This window comes from Narcine bancroftii, chromosome 4 (genome assembly GCF_036971445.1).
Source record: "Narcine bancroftii isolate sNarBan1 chromosome 4, sNarBan1.hap1, whole genome shotgun sequence".
Classification (NCBI taxonomy): Eukaryota; Metazoa; Chordata; class Chondrichthyes; order Torpediniformes; family Narcinidae; genus Narcine; species Narcine bancroftii.
Genome location: NC_091472.1, coordinates 200,150,877 through 200,165,130, shown reverse-complemented (window position 1 = coordinate 200,165,130; position 14,254 = coordinate 200,150,877). Strand labels below are relative to the sequence as shown.

The 14,254-nt window shown below is 43.3% G+C and overlaps 1 protein-coding gene across 1 annotated transcript; it reads left to right on the top strand.

Annotated features, from left to right (window-relative positions):
• Positions 1–11,618: 11,618 nt before the first annotated feature.
• On the top strand, positions 11,619–14,045 carry LOC138762425 (probable G-protein coupled receptor 139). Its single transcript, XM_069936180.1, has 2 exons — positions 11,619–11,685; positions 13,147–14,045. The coding sequence occupies exons 1-2, from the start codon at positions 11,619–11,621 to the stop codon at positions 14,043–14,045; spliced, it is 966 nt and encodes a 321-aa protein (XP_069792281.1).
• Positions 14,046–14,254: the final 209 nt, after the last annotated feature.

Genomic DNA, 14,254 nt, shown 5'->3' with positions numbered 1-14,254 from the left:
TTCTCCATTATAAGAACGTGTCAATGCATTTGTCAGAAGAGGATGCTTCTGTTGTCACAGCGCTTCGAACAGCACAGCTTCACGTAAAATGCCATATCCACCAATTTACCACATCGCGAGAATTTACTATCCTGTACTTGCAGCTGCTGGTATTCCTGGTAGGTCGCTGGATCTCGATGATAATTGATTTATCCAGTCTTCTGTTACCTGCAACAGATGCAGACTGGCGTCCCATTTACGTCCCTACCTCGTATATGCAGAGAAGAGGTACCGTCGGTGGCGATTTCAGGGTATCCGTGTGAGCACAACGCTCAAGACCTTTCTTTCCATGAATTACTGCGACGTTTTATCTTACATTTCACTCTCCGATTCCTTTTTTTTCTTTCAGTTAACTTAACGGCGATTGTGATCCTGTCTCGTGGAAAGTGTGGGCTCTCCAAATGCATCACTCGCTATCTCGTAGCGATGGCAGCGGCCGATCTCATGGTGGTTATCATCGTGATTATCGTGCAGCAGGTGAACAATATATATTTGTTCGCCCCCGTTTTACAAATAACCCCAGTGTGTGCTCTCACAGCTGTCTTCAGATATGCGAGCATGGACTGTTCCGTCTGGTTCACTGTTGCATTCACGTTCGATCGCTACGTCGCAATTTGCTGTCAGAACCTATGGAGAAAATATTGTACAGAAAGAGTTGCGACAGTAGTTATCGTGACAGTGGCGATAGTCTGCAGTGTGAGGTGCATCCCGTTTTACTTTCTGTTGGCTCCTCAAGTAATAATTGACAATGTGCCTTGGTATTGTGTTCCGATACCTGAATACTACACGTCAGCCATCTGTAAAGCATTTGAGTTGTTTGACAGCATCATAACCCCCATATTACCAATCTGTTTCATTCTTTTGTTAAATGGTTTAACAGCCAAGCACATAATTACATCAAACAGAATCCGAAGTGGACTCCGGATCAAAGGCGAGAATCAACAAGATTCAGAAGCGGAGAATCGGAGAAAATCGATCATTTTGCTCTTCGCTCTGTCAATCAATTTCGTAATACTGTGGATGCCCTATATAGTACACTCCATGAACTGGCAATTGGTGAACCCCACCTATAGAGACAGATATTTAAGTAGTCCGATTTTTATCTTTCAGCAATGTGGATGGATGTTACAGCTTCTCAGTACCTGCACTAACACCTGCATTTATGGCCTGACACAGAGGAAATTCAGAGAGGAGCTGAAAAATGGAGTTAAATTATTGTTTACATTTAACAGATTGCTTTGTAAACATCAAAAGCCATGTGAAAGAAAACATTTTTAGTTTCCAAAGGAAAAGCAATGTCCGCTTGGTTTACATAAGTAGAAATTAAAATATGGTGGTTCATTGCAGACAATTGGAGAAACGATATTAATACAATTAAAAGCTTTAACAGGTTAGGACTTTGCTTGACGAATGAGGTTTACAAAATTATGTAGATATATAGTAAATGCAAGCAGACATTTTCCTCTCTGAGTTGAGATACGTGGGTTAAGGGCGAATGGGGAAACGTTTCGGGGGAACTTCTTCAAACGGCGAATACTCCGAGCGTTTTACGAGCTGCCAGATGAACTGGTGAACGCGGGCTTAATTTTAATATTCAAGGGAAACAATTGGACAGGAATAAGAAAGGGGGAATGGAGGCTATAGACCGTTCGATAGTTCAATGGTCTGGATGAAAGGAGTTGAATGTGTGACGATCCTGCAGCCAAATCAAAGTTCAAACGTTATTAGTCCTCTGTGGTGCGGCTATTGTTGGAGTGGAAAACATGTAAGTGAGCTTTAAGGATTTTAGTCCAGAGACTTTGGTGAGCAGAGGCAATGTTTGGAGCTTAAACCAACTTGCAAATGTGGAAAGTCAAGTACCTTTAATTAAAAAAAGTACATTAAGACAAAGAACACCATAACAGGTCTTTTAGGCACACGAGTCCGTTCCTTCCAATTTTCACGTTATTAATCAACACCCCCTGTTTGTTTAGAAGGTGGTAGAAAACCGAAGCCCCCGAGAAAAATCCTCGCAGACTCGGGGATGATGTACAAATTCCTTACAGACGGACCGGGATTTGAACCCCAGTCCCGATCACTGGCGCAGTAAAGGAGTTGCGCTAACCGATACGCCAAACGTACCTCCCTTGTTCGTAGTCTTGCAGGATGTAGGCAATCAGGGAAAGTCAAGTATCCTTGCTAACTTCTCCTGAGGGAAGTGCAACAGCTGTAAACCTCACTCGGAAGTTGAAGTAAAAACAAAAATCCCGGAGAAGCTCAGAAGGTCAAACCGTGTACTTTATGCAGCAACAAGAAAAATTCATATCCTAACAATTTAACATTCAATTTATCAACAAATTAATCCCTTCTATCCTCACTAATTCTATTTAATTCTCTATCTGCCTAAGTCAAAGGTCTATCAAGATCAAACATTTTATTAATAAATTTTAGCTGAGCGGCCTTAAAGTAATTTTAGAAATTTTGAAACTTTTAAACTCCTAATTCATATTTCCATGTTAACTCATGAAAAGATGCTCTTGCCATTTTACCCCTCCATAAAATTTCCAAGCTACTGTATTCAAGTATTTAAAAAATTTAGGAATATTACAAGGAATAGATTGAAAAACTACTGAAGTCTAGGGAATACATTAATTTTTATACAATTCACTCTACCGCCTGAAGCTCTCAGCAAGTCTTTCCATTTAATTAAATCCTCTTTAATTATGGAAAATAATGGCAAATAAATGATTTATATGTCTATCTATTTTAATACCTCAATACTTAACTTGATCAGTCAATTTAAAATGTGGTATCCTTTACAAACAAAATAATCGGCTTCAGACAATGGCATAAGTTCACTTTTATTCCAATTCACTTTATTCGGTATAGGTTGTGGGACCATTGCTTTTGTGAATATTTTAAAATTAGTTGAGACGAGTAATTGATGGTACAGGTTATTAGGTTTCCAGCTGACACGAGCCTTGGTTGTGTTGTAGACCGTGAAGAAGTTTGTCGTAGGTTAAAACAAGAAATAGCTATGATGAAGGTTTGGGCAAAGGATTATCACGTCGACTTTAAACCGGAATAACGTGAAGTTATACAAGTTCGAACTTCGAACGAATGTGGAATATATGGTTAATGGATTGATTCTTAACAGCGTGGAAAAACAGAGGAAAATCGGAATCGAAGTGTATAAATCTCATAAACTTGTCGTGCTGGTTGATGGGTGGTAAAGAGTTAGCGAGCCGTGAGGTACCGTTTTTGTTCTACAAAGTTTTTTGTTGGGCATCATTGGTTTATTGTGCTAAGTTCTGGTCGTCATGTTGCAGGCAAGATGTTGAAGCAGAAGAAGGTGCGGAGGAAATTTAATAGGATGGTACCTTGATGTGAGTACATATCTAAAGAAGAAAGCTCAGGAGTTTGTCTTTGCAGCGATGTAGGATCAGGTTGGTTACCAGGAGTCTTGATGAAGGAAACACCGTGGATTTTATTTAAATGGACTTCAATAAGGGTTTTGACAAGGTTCCACATGGGAGGTCAGTCCCAAAGTTCAGAATGCTGTACTCATGGTGAGGTAGTAAACTGGATTGGACATTCGCTATACGGAAGAAATCGGAGTGTGGTGGTGGATGACTGCTTCTAAGACTGGTGCACCTCAAGGATCGGTGCTGGAAACTTTGTTGTTTGCCGTCTATATCAATGATATAGATAATAATGTGGTAAATTTTACCAGCAAGTTTGCTAATTACACAAAGATTGTACGCGTTGTGGACAGTTAGGAAGGCTTTCAAAGCTTTCAGAGGGATCTGGACCAGTTAGAAATATGGGCTGAAAAATTACAGATGGAATTTAATGCAGACAAGTGTGAGGTGTTGCATTTTGGAAGGACTAACCAGAAAGGATATCGACAGTAAATGATAGGGCACCGAGGAGTGCGGTTGAATAGAGGAATTTGGGAATACAGTGAGCTCTTGGCTTAGTTAGACACAGCGATGTTATTGTACACACTGGCAATGGGATGCTACTTTTTTATGTTTCTGTTTCTTCGTTCTTTCTCTGTTTAATCGGACATATAGAGGGGAGGGGGTGGGGAGAGGGGGGGGTTTCTTGATGTTTTGTATTTGGTCTGATTGTTGATTGCTAAATATATTTTAAAATGATAAATAGAATATGACACAAAAATAAAACTAAATAAATAAACAGTAAAGGGTTGTGGGGAGAGCAAGGATCCGATACATTTTCCATAATGTCGATAAAGGTCGTCGAAATATCGTGTACCGAAATTCCCTTTCATGTGGACTTGTCGTAAAATCTCGTATTCACTACTCCAACGGACGACGTCAAGCTCGTCAAATGCTTCCTTAGCCATACATCACGTCAACCTGTGTTGACCTCCTCAGCGGGTTACAGATTGCAGCCCGTCTGCCCCAAAACACTCCTGAGATCAGCGTCTCTAACGGAGGAGGTACTGCCTGAGATAAACTTAACCAAATGCAGTTCCTAGAACTGCTCCTTCCTGAGATCAGCGTCTCTATCGGAGGAGGTACGGCCTGAGAATAACTTAACCAAATGCAGCTCCTAGAATTGCTCCCTCCTGAAATCAGCGTCTCTAACGGAGGAGGTACTGCCTGAAATAAACTTAACCAAATGCAGCACCTAGATCTGCTCCGCGGTGTCGGAATCTGCCATCCCATTTCCAGTTCTCGATCAATACCAGCATCATGGTTAGCGTCGCGTTTTACACAACACTAATATCGCGCAAACGACCCTGGTTTAAATCAGGGCTGTCTGCAAATAATTCTCCTCGTAACCTGGTTGGTTCCCTTTGGGTACTCCAGTTCTCCCTTATATTCTAATTACAAGCAAATTATTTGCTCGGATGGGCTCTTTTGGTCGACATGGTCCCATGGCTCAGAGGGTCTATTGCCTTGCTGTATCACTAAATAAAAAATAAAATAAAAAATGTTAAAATCCAAACCAGACGCTTATACAAAGGCAGGTATTCTCTTCACTGCCCAATGTGGTAGCACACAATTCCGTTTCCATCTTAAATATTCCACAATTTTCACAAAACAATCCTCGTTCAAATACGTTATGTACATCATAAATATCTTCGTACGGAACTCCGAGGGGCTCCTCGTTTTTTTAGTGCAGTTGATGGGTGTGGATTTTGATTTCGTGGTCTGACTGCCCTTTGCATTTCCTTGAGGCCTTTAGTGGAACACATCTCATTCACCCTGAAAAGATACCGCCAAAGGTGCGCATATAAAGGGTGTTCAGTAATGCTGGTGTAATGCCGAGTTTCCTCAGGGCTTTCGAGGAATTAGAGGCGCTGCTGCACCTTCGTAGCCCGGTGCTGATACACCAGGACAGGTGGATGGAGATGTTTTCTCCGGGACAGAAGTATGTCGACTGTCGCCTTTCTGAGCTCCGTTATTCACGGGCAGTGTTTGCACAGCAGCGCTCGGGAAATCTCTGCTCAATATTACAGCGGGAACAACCTCACGGACAATCACATCAGTCGGGCAAAAATATGTCGAGATTTTACATTGGGAACCATTGTTCACGAGGATCGGTACAGCAGATTGACGTTCGGTACAAGAATGAAAGGGTGGTAGCGGTGAAAGCATAACAACTGGTCTGGAGAGTGGGTTTGGAAAGAAACCTGCACCTGAAAGAGCCCTGAAATCAGAACCAGAATCATATTAATTGTCCGGAATATGAGTCACAAAATTTGTTGATTTGTGGTAGCCGTTTTGTTTATTACAGATGCAAAAATTACAGATAATTATATTTCCTTCAATACAGTATTTAAAAGTTAACAGCAAGTTCCAATGAAGAGAGAAAAGTGATGTAATGCCGGTTCATTTTCCATTCAGAAATCTATAGCAGTGAGAAAGAAACTGTTTTTGTGATGTGTGTTCTCTTTCAAGGTTCTGTACCTTCTTCCTGATGATAGCGGAGGGCATGGCTGGGGGTGTTGGGTGGTGGTTGAGGATAGATCAAAATAAGAGACAAAAACAGGCGATGCCAGTGTTCATGCCGTGTGAAATAGTCCGAGAACAGACAGCGAAGTATGGCAAAGGGGATAATATTGAACATGGCTTGCAACCGAAAACTTCGTATGATCATACGCACGGCAAATCGCTGGCCTAGTTCGTGTTTGGTCTCATCGAAGAGGAGGCAATCGACGTGGTTGAGCGCGGCTTACGTTTCTCTTCTCAAGAGAAATTCTGTTACTTAACGGTGCTGAAAATGGAGGTGTAGTGCCAGATACAGGCGGAATGAGCGAAAAAGAGGGTCCTCTGAATTCTTTTTCTTTTGGTTTCTCACCTGGATCCACCTGAATCTCCTACCATATCCCACCCTTCACTTTTTTAAACCGTCCACCTCTCCTTTATCTTCTCTGTCCTCTGCAATGACTCGACATTTCTGGGTTCGCTCCATAGATGCTTCCTGATACATCTGGTTCTTCCAGAACCTCATATATCATGGAGATCAGATTTGAAATGGTGTGCCAAATGGCCTAATGTACGTTGGTTGACCCTGAATTTATGTGACCGTTAGATCAATACTTGCAGAGGGCCGCAACTCCGTTGGTAGAGATAACCGGGTGTATTCAAGGGACCCCGACTCTTGTATGCCTATTCAAGTGTATAAGTATCGGTTCATTATTGTCGGAGTCTAACCGAGGTTGGAGCTGAATGCCTATATTCTTTCTTAAGTGAAATAGTAATCGAGTACTCTTTAACGTTCTCCCTTGTTTGTCTCCCGTGTCGGAATTAAAGTGACCGGTGATTGTAACACTCGTTTCGAGACTCATCTCTCTGTGAACCCACTGAATTGATACTCTTCTCAGCACAACAGTAATTCTCCCCCTCTTTTTCGTTCCATCCTATTTCATTTTGAAACATATCCACAACTGTACCTGTATCAGCTGTACCTATCGTTGCGTCAAGAAGTACTGTATCTGTAACTGGCTCAACATCATAATTCCTCGTACCAATCCAAATTTATGTGATATGAGGAAGCTCTCTCTCTCTCGCTTTCGTTCGCTTTCCCCTTTTCTCTCTCTAACACACACACACACACACACACACACACACACACTCACACACACACACACACACACACGCACACGCACACGCACACGTACACGCACACGCACACACACACACGCGCGCGCAACCAACACATAGCTATTGCTCGCAGGTCCCATGCTTAAACGCGCAGGCGAGACAAACAGTGCCCACTTCCGATATGCCTGGTGCATGTACGGAACTATGATTAATTGGAAGAGCAGAAAAAAATTTACCACAATGGTTTCATAGCGTGCATCACATTAACGTGCATTACCCGTTGCTGGTACATATATTGAGATTGATTCTCTAGCGTCTTCTCTGCCCCATGATCTGGAATGACACTCAGTTTCATTCCTTCAGGAAAAGAAACCCAGCTGCTCCACGTCTTCTCTTTCTTTGGCTTGGCTTCGCGGACGAAGATTTATGGAGGGGGTAAAAGTCCACGTCAGCTGCAGGCTCGATTGTGGCTGACAAGTCCGATGCGGGACAGGCAGACACGGTTGCAGCGGTTGCAGGGGAAAATTGGTTGGTTGGGGTTGGGTGTTGGGTTTTTCCTCCTTGTTTTTTGTCAGTGAGGTGGGCTCTGCGGTCTTCTTCAAAGGAGGTTGCTGCCCGCCGAACTGTGAGGCGCCAAGATGCACGTTTGAGGCGATATCAGCCCACTGGCGGTGGTCAATGTGGCAGGCACCAAGAGATTTCTTTAGGCAGTCCTTGTACCTCTTCTTTGGTGCACCTCTGTCACGGTGGCCAGTGGAGAGCTCGCCATATAACACGATCTTGGGAAGGCATGGTCCTCCATTCTGGAGACGTGACCCACCCAGCGCAGTTGGATCTTCAGCAGCATGGACTCGATGCTGTCGACCTCTGCCATCTCGAGTACTTCGACGTTAGGGATGAAAGGCTCCAATGAATGTTGAGGATGGAGCGGAGACAACGCTGGTGGAAGCGTTCTAGGAGCTGTAGGTGATGCCGGTAGAGGACCCATGATTCGGAGCCGAACAGGAGTGTGGGTATGACAACGGCTCTGTATACCTAATCTTTGTGAGGTTTTTCAGTTGGTTGTTTTTCCAGACTCTTTTGTGTAGTCTGTTGTCTATCTCGTTGTCGATCCTTGCATCTGATGAAATGGTGCAGCCGAGATAGGTAAACTGGTTGACCGTTTTGAGTTTTGTGTGCCGGATGGAGATGTGGGGGGGGGGGGGGGGGGGGCTGGTAGTCATGGTGGGGAGCTGGCTGATGGAGGACCTCCGTTTTCTTCAGGCTGACTTCCAGGCCAAACATTGTGGCAGTTTCCGCAAAACAGGATGTCAAGATCTGAAGAGCTGGCTCTGAATGGGCAACTAAAGCGGCATCGCCTGCAAAGAGTAGTTCACGGACAAGTTTCTCTTGTGTCTTTGTGTGAGCTTGCAGGCGCCTCAGATTGAAGAGACTGCCATCCGTATGGAGCCGTAAACTCCCTGTTGGCTAGTGGGGCCGGTGCAAGTATGCGAAACTATGGGATGTGATTAAAACAACTGGTGGTAATGTCTGTGTTTTTATCGTGGCCAATGGCAAGGTGAGTGCTCAGCGTATGTGATCTTCGCCTTGATGACAGATGTGGTGGCTTGTAACTAGGTTCGCGCCGGAGAGATCACGTGACTGTCCACCAACAATTCATCCACCTCATTCGTAATACTTGTTTGATTGAAATAAACACATTTCAGCCCCTCCAATCTATTACATTTACGTCCCCCTCCACGTCCTGTGTTTTCTCACAAACAGACGACACACTGCATCAACTTATCCACCATTTTCTCTGTTTTCTTTCGTCTCATTCTTGTTCCCAGCTCCCGTAAACCAAGTTTGGGGCACACACGAGCAAGATGTTGCGCAGGATATTAGTCTCCTCCAGTTCAGACACAAACCGCCCGCCGGTTTCGGTCCTCCGTTCCCTGGAGCACAGTACAATGATCCAGAAATACCAAGTCCGCCGTTCAGCACAAACTCTTCAGGCACGTTCTGAACTACTTTATCCTCATAGTTCTTACCTCGCGAGCACGTGTCACCATTAGCAATCCTGCAGTTCCTGATCTTCAATATTGCGTTCAACTCGCTGCAGGCACTTCGCAAGACCTCGGCACCCTTCCTACCCGCATCATCATTCTCTATACGGATTACAACATGATGCTCTCACACCCTCTTGAGAATGGCTTGAATTAAGCATGAGACTTCCCGGACTCGAGCCCCTCAAAACATTCGGCATTTGAATATCTTGCATTGAAACTGTCATTGGTTCCCCATGAATATTGATTCCCCCATCATTACACCTTGCCTCTTGTCATTATTTTCCATCTTCGCCACGAGACTATCATCGATCCCAGAGGCTTGACTACCGTGATATGCCCCTCCTATATCCTCCCCTCAACAGTACACAAACGCCACGTTTGATGGATGTGAACGGCCGCAGGGGTATCGAGTATTGCCTTTGTCCCGTTTGCTCTTCAGTGTCTCGAGTGTCCAGCCCTATATGCATTTGGCAGAGGTGAATGGTCACAGGTGACATCTGCATGGTTTGCTTAAACCTTTTGATCTATCAACTGGTCGGGCGTCGACCTGCACCCTGCACTTTTGATGTGATCATATCTAACTCGTTCGCATGAATTCATTGAACTTCAGTTATAATCATTTAACATGCACATTGTCGAGATGTTAACTGACACAATTCCTGCTGATTTGTTCCCAGGGGTATGGCTCCTTCCTGCTATCCCGTGACCTGAAGGACTGGAATGGCTGTGCCATGACTGATATTTGTCCAATACGTCACTCCTGTATAGTCTGAAAAGCAGAAATACTTTACCTGTTTTTATATCACCCTCCATCCACCTCTCTTTTCCCAGGCCTTTGGAGCTAAAAGGCGCCTCGAAAATGACCACATCATTCACATAAAAAAATTGATGTGGCAGATGGATCTCTGAAATGTAATATTATTGCAGGACGGAGTACACTGCAGGTACAATATGTCCGATATAAAATAAATATCTCATTATTGTACAGGCCAGAGCAAAGGAGTCGTAGTCCAGAAATTAAGGAAATATGTTTTTCAATTTAACCAACCTCTCCTGTCGGACTTGGTTTGAATTTTAGACATGGAGCACGATAATAGGCCATTTCGGCCCAAGAGTTCGTGCCGCTCAATTACACACAATTAACCTACAACCCCGGTACGTTTCAAACGGTGGGAGAAAACCGGAGGCCTAGGGGACAACCTACGCAGACATGGGAAGAACAACAAACTCCTTACAGACAGCGCGGGATACGATCAAGTTCGTGGTATATCCCTGGACTAAGTCTCATGGATACAGAAATAGGAACAAAGGTGTGTGGTGAGAGATGAAAATAATCAACTAAACATCAAATAAACAGTTAACTTTGACTGAACCCACGAACATAATTTTAAGCGATTAAAGCGTGTCGAAGAGGCGTTTATGCCCGCAATTGATAATTATTATCAGCTGATTCCACGTCACTGAGCTGGAGTTCGGAGGTTTGCAGCAACGCACTTTCATGATGACAGCGATAACAATGTTTATTTTCATCTACATTTGTACAATGAATAAATACACTGAAGTTCTAACGACAGCCCTACAATTGCCTCGAAAATATGTGTTCGTTTAACATGATAATGCTGGACAACCGGGTTTGAATCCGGCGCTGTCTGTAAGGAGTTTGTACGTTCATCCCAGTCTGCGTGGGTTTTCTCTGGAAGCTCCGCTTTCCCCCACATGACAATGACATTCGGATATAGTCGCGGAATTGAATTTGGGCAACTCGTGTTCGCGGGTATGAAGGGTCAGTTACCGTGCTATATATCTAAATTAATCGTTAAAGATTGACTAATGAAACCACGATAACCTGAACATTGAATGAAGTGACTGAAATACGAACACTTTGAAATATGTAGGCAACCCCACACAGATGAACCGTGAACCCCAGTCTCTGGCGTTCTGAAACAGCGACCCGACTTGCTGCTCCACTGAATCGCCGACACTTGCCCATTCCTGTCCTTGCGCTGCTAATCGAAGAATTCATTTGCTTTCTATTTTATGTTATCTGCGTGCCATTACAAATGCTCTTAATTTTGTTTTCAACCTGTTTGTCTTTAGTCTGAAAAAAGCTGACATTTATTTGGTTCCCCCTTTTTCCAATGCCTTTGTTTATCCAGGAACTCTCTGTTTGTCTTCCGTCCGTTTCCTAACGAGTTCGATATACCAGGAATACAACTGATTGTACAAGGCACCAGAGAGGATACATTTAAATGCTGTTTGCCGAAACTGTTCTACTTTGGATACATTGAAATAAACCCGTGCAAGCCACAGCACTCCAGGGATTGAGGCTTACTTTCGTAATCAAATTAATCAAAATTTATGTTGTGGAAGTACGGTGACCTGTGGGGATACTGGTTGTATAAATTGAAATGTTTGGTAAGGGAATTTGAGAAACCTGTATGCAAAGTGCAGGAGAGAACAATTCAGACAGAAAATGCTGGAAACATTCTACAGTGTCCGGAAAGTTTTCTACATTATCATCGCCTTTTGCGGAGTTCCTGGTAATTTATTGTTTATTCGTTATATGAGCGAAAGCCTGCGAGTTTCTTGCTTCGTTGCATGACAGGATGCTCGTAATGGCAGTGATAGTGAATCTATCATCGGGTCGGCACTGTCACGTTATCGGATAAATATATTGTTTTTACATGCGTTATTGTCGTTCTATGCCGATTCTCAAGGTCGTATAATAAATTGTGTCAGCTAGTTTTTTTTTCAGTCTGGTGATTCAAATATGCCAGATTTCTGTGTTCTCGCTGCACTGCCTCTCCCCCAAGCCTGTTCCATACTTGGGGAGAAACGCAGGTTTCATGCCATCACTCCACCACATTTGTCCACGCCGTAAACATTCTCACCGATTTAGGACGTCTCATATTTTGGGGCAAGTTACACCTCGAAACAATTCTCGTCTCACAATCATGTCCTCGCTTAGCTGGTGAATGCAATTCTTTTTATAGTGTTCTGTTTTTTAACTCCAGATGGAAGCCGTTTCTTTTTATCTCACTCAAAATTCGTTTTAATTCTATATATTAACTCCCTCCCGATCACAGAAGCAGATTTAAAAAAATCTCCTTAGTAAATTACAATAAAACAGATGCCCGAATTGAAAATCAGATGTTAGATCTGTCAGCGCGTATACAGTGAATAATGGGTAGCATATGTGGAAAATAAATATAAATAATACTTTAGGGCGAAAATCTTTCGTCATGGCGCTTTGTTAATTCGACCTGAGGAAGAATCAACAGAAGGCGGACTGTCGCTCATTCTTTAACCAGATATGCAGCAAACTCTGTTACCTTTATTCCCGCTGTCCCATCCCATCCCACACTCAATGCCATCCACCTTTTCTGAATAAAATGTTTCAAGACTCCAGTTAATCATCCCTTACTATTTGATAGTTTGTTTGTTTGATGCACAGACCCATGATGCCCAAACGTCGATCTGAGCTGACTTCGATCGAATCGTCACTTAGAAAACGTGGACCTCCTGTTTGAAATCTGACATGTGCACCTAATGACCATTTCTGTTGATCAGACCTTTCCTTTCACATGATCCAACAACTGCACATACATGTTGGATCAATTCCCGTGGATACAAAAGCTGTTTCTTCTGGCAGTTTCCCCAAATTGACCTTTTTAGATCAAGGGACAGCAGCAGAAGGATCCAGTGACTGCAGGCTGCATCACGTGTATATTTCCCATTCCTCGACCTCCGTGAGTTTGTGTTTATATAACCTAAAGGTAGCCAGTTTCTTGAGCATGTGCAGCTGTATCTTGTCTGTTGCGTTTCGATGAAATACACTTTACAATTTCTACTTGTCGATCGCCTATGATTTAGTCTGCATCTCAATTTTGCGACCATACACAAACCAACGCTTTAGACCGTGGTCTATTGGGTTTCCTTAGTGAGGCAAGACTCGGAGACCTTTTCGGTTAAAAATGCTAGTTATGTTCCTCTCTTTACAGTGAATGTTGTTGCAATTGCGATCCTGTCCCAAGGAAAGTGCGGCCTCTCCACCTGCACCTGCCGTTATCTGCTGGGCATGGCTACGGCAGATCTACTGTCTGTCGTCACCGCCGTCATATTAAGGCGGATCAGCTTTTACTTTCCCTCAACCTTTCTGGACATCTACCCCGTCTGCAGCGTGATATTTTACCTCATGTGCGTGTCCAAAGACTGTTCAGTTTGGTTTACCGTCACTTTTTCCTTCGATCGCTTTATCCTCATTTGCTGCGAGAGGCTTAAAACAAAACATTGCACCGGTAAAACTGCAGACCTGGTTCTGGGAATAACTGGCGCCCTTCTCTGTTTTAAAAATGTTCCATTCTGTTTTATATTTGAACCGCGAGAGATAATTAACCATATGGCTTGGTACTGTGATGTTAAAAATGGTTATTATAGTGAGCCAGGCTGGCTGATATTAAGTAAACTGGACAGAATCCTCACCCCATTGCTCCCATTCCTTCTTATTTCATTGTTTAATATCCTGACGGTCCGGCACATTTTAGTGGTCAGTCGTGTCCGAAGGGCGCTGCGGGGTCAAAGCAAGGGCGAGAATCGGGGTGACCCACAGTTGGAGAGCAGGAGGAGGTCGATAGTTTTACTGTTCACTATTTCCGGGTGTTTTATCCTTTTGTGGTTAACGACTGTTCTTGATTACTTGTATTATAACATTGCAGGAAAAAATCCGAATGATTACAACGATTCCGAATATATTTTCGGCCAGCTGGGATATATGCTGCAGAACTTAAGCTTGTGCACAAACACGTTTATATATGTGGTGACCCAAGCAAAATTCAGACAGGCATTTGTCAATGCGGTGCAATATCCGTTCAGTTCTCTGCTTCGAGTTATTAGAACATGAATCATGGAAACATGCGGAGAGGTCGAGGGGAAAGGGACAAGTTGATAGCAAATGAATATCACTGAATACAATGACATTTGTAATTTTCACTATTGTCTTGACATAATATTTCTGCAAAATGCATAATATACCTTCTACAACCTGGGTAATATGGTCCATGCCGCCTCTTCAATGCCCATACGGCACGCCTGTCGATGGCATATTTTACT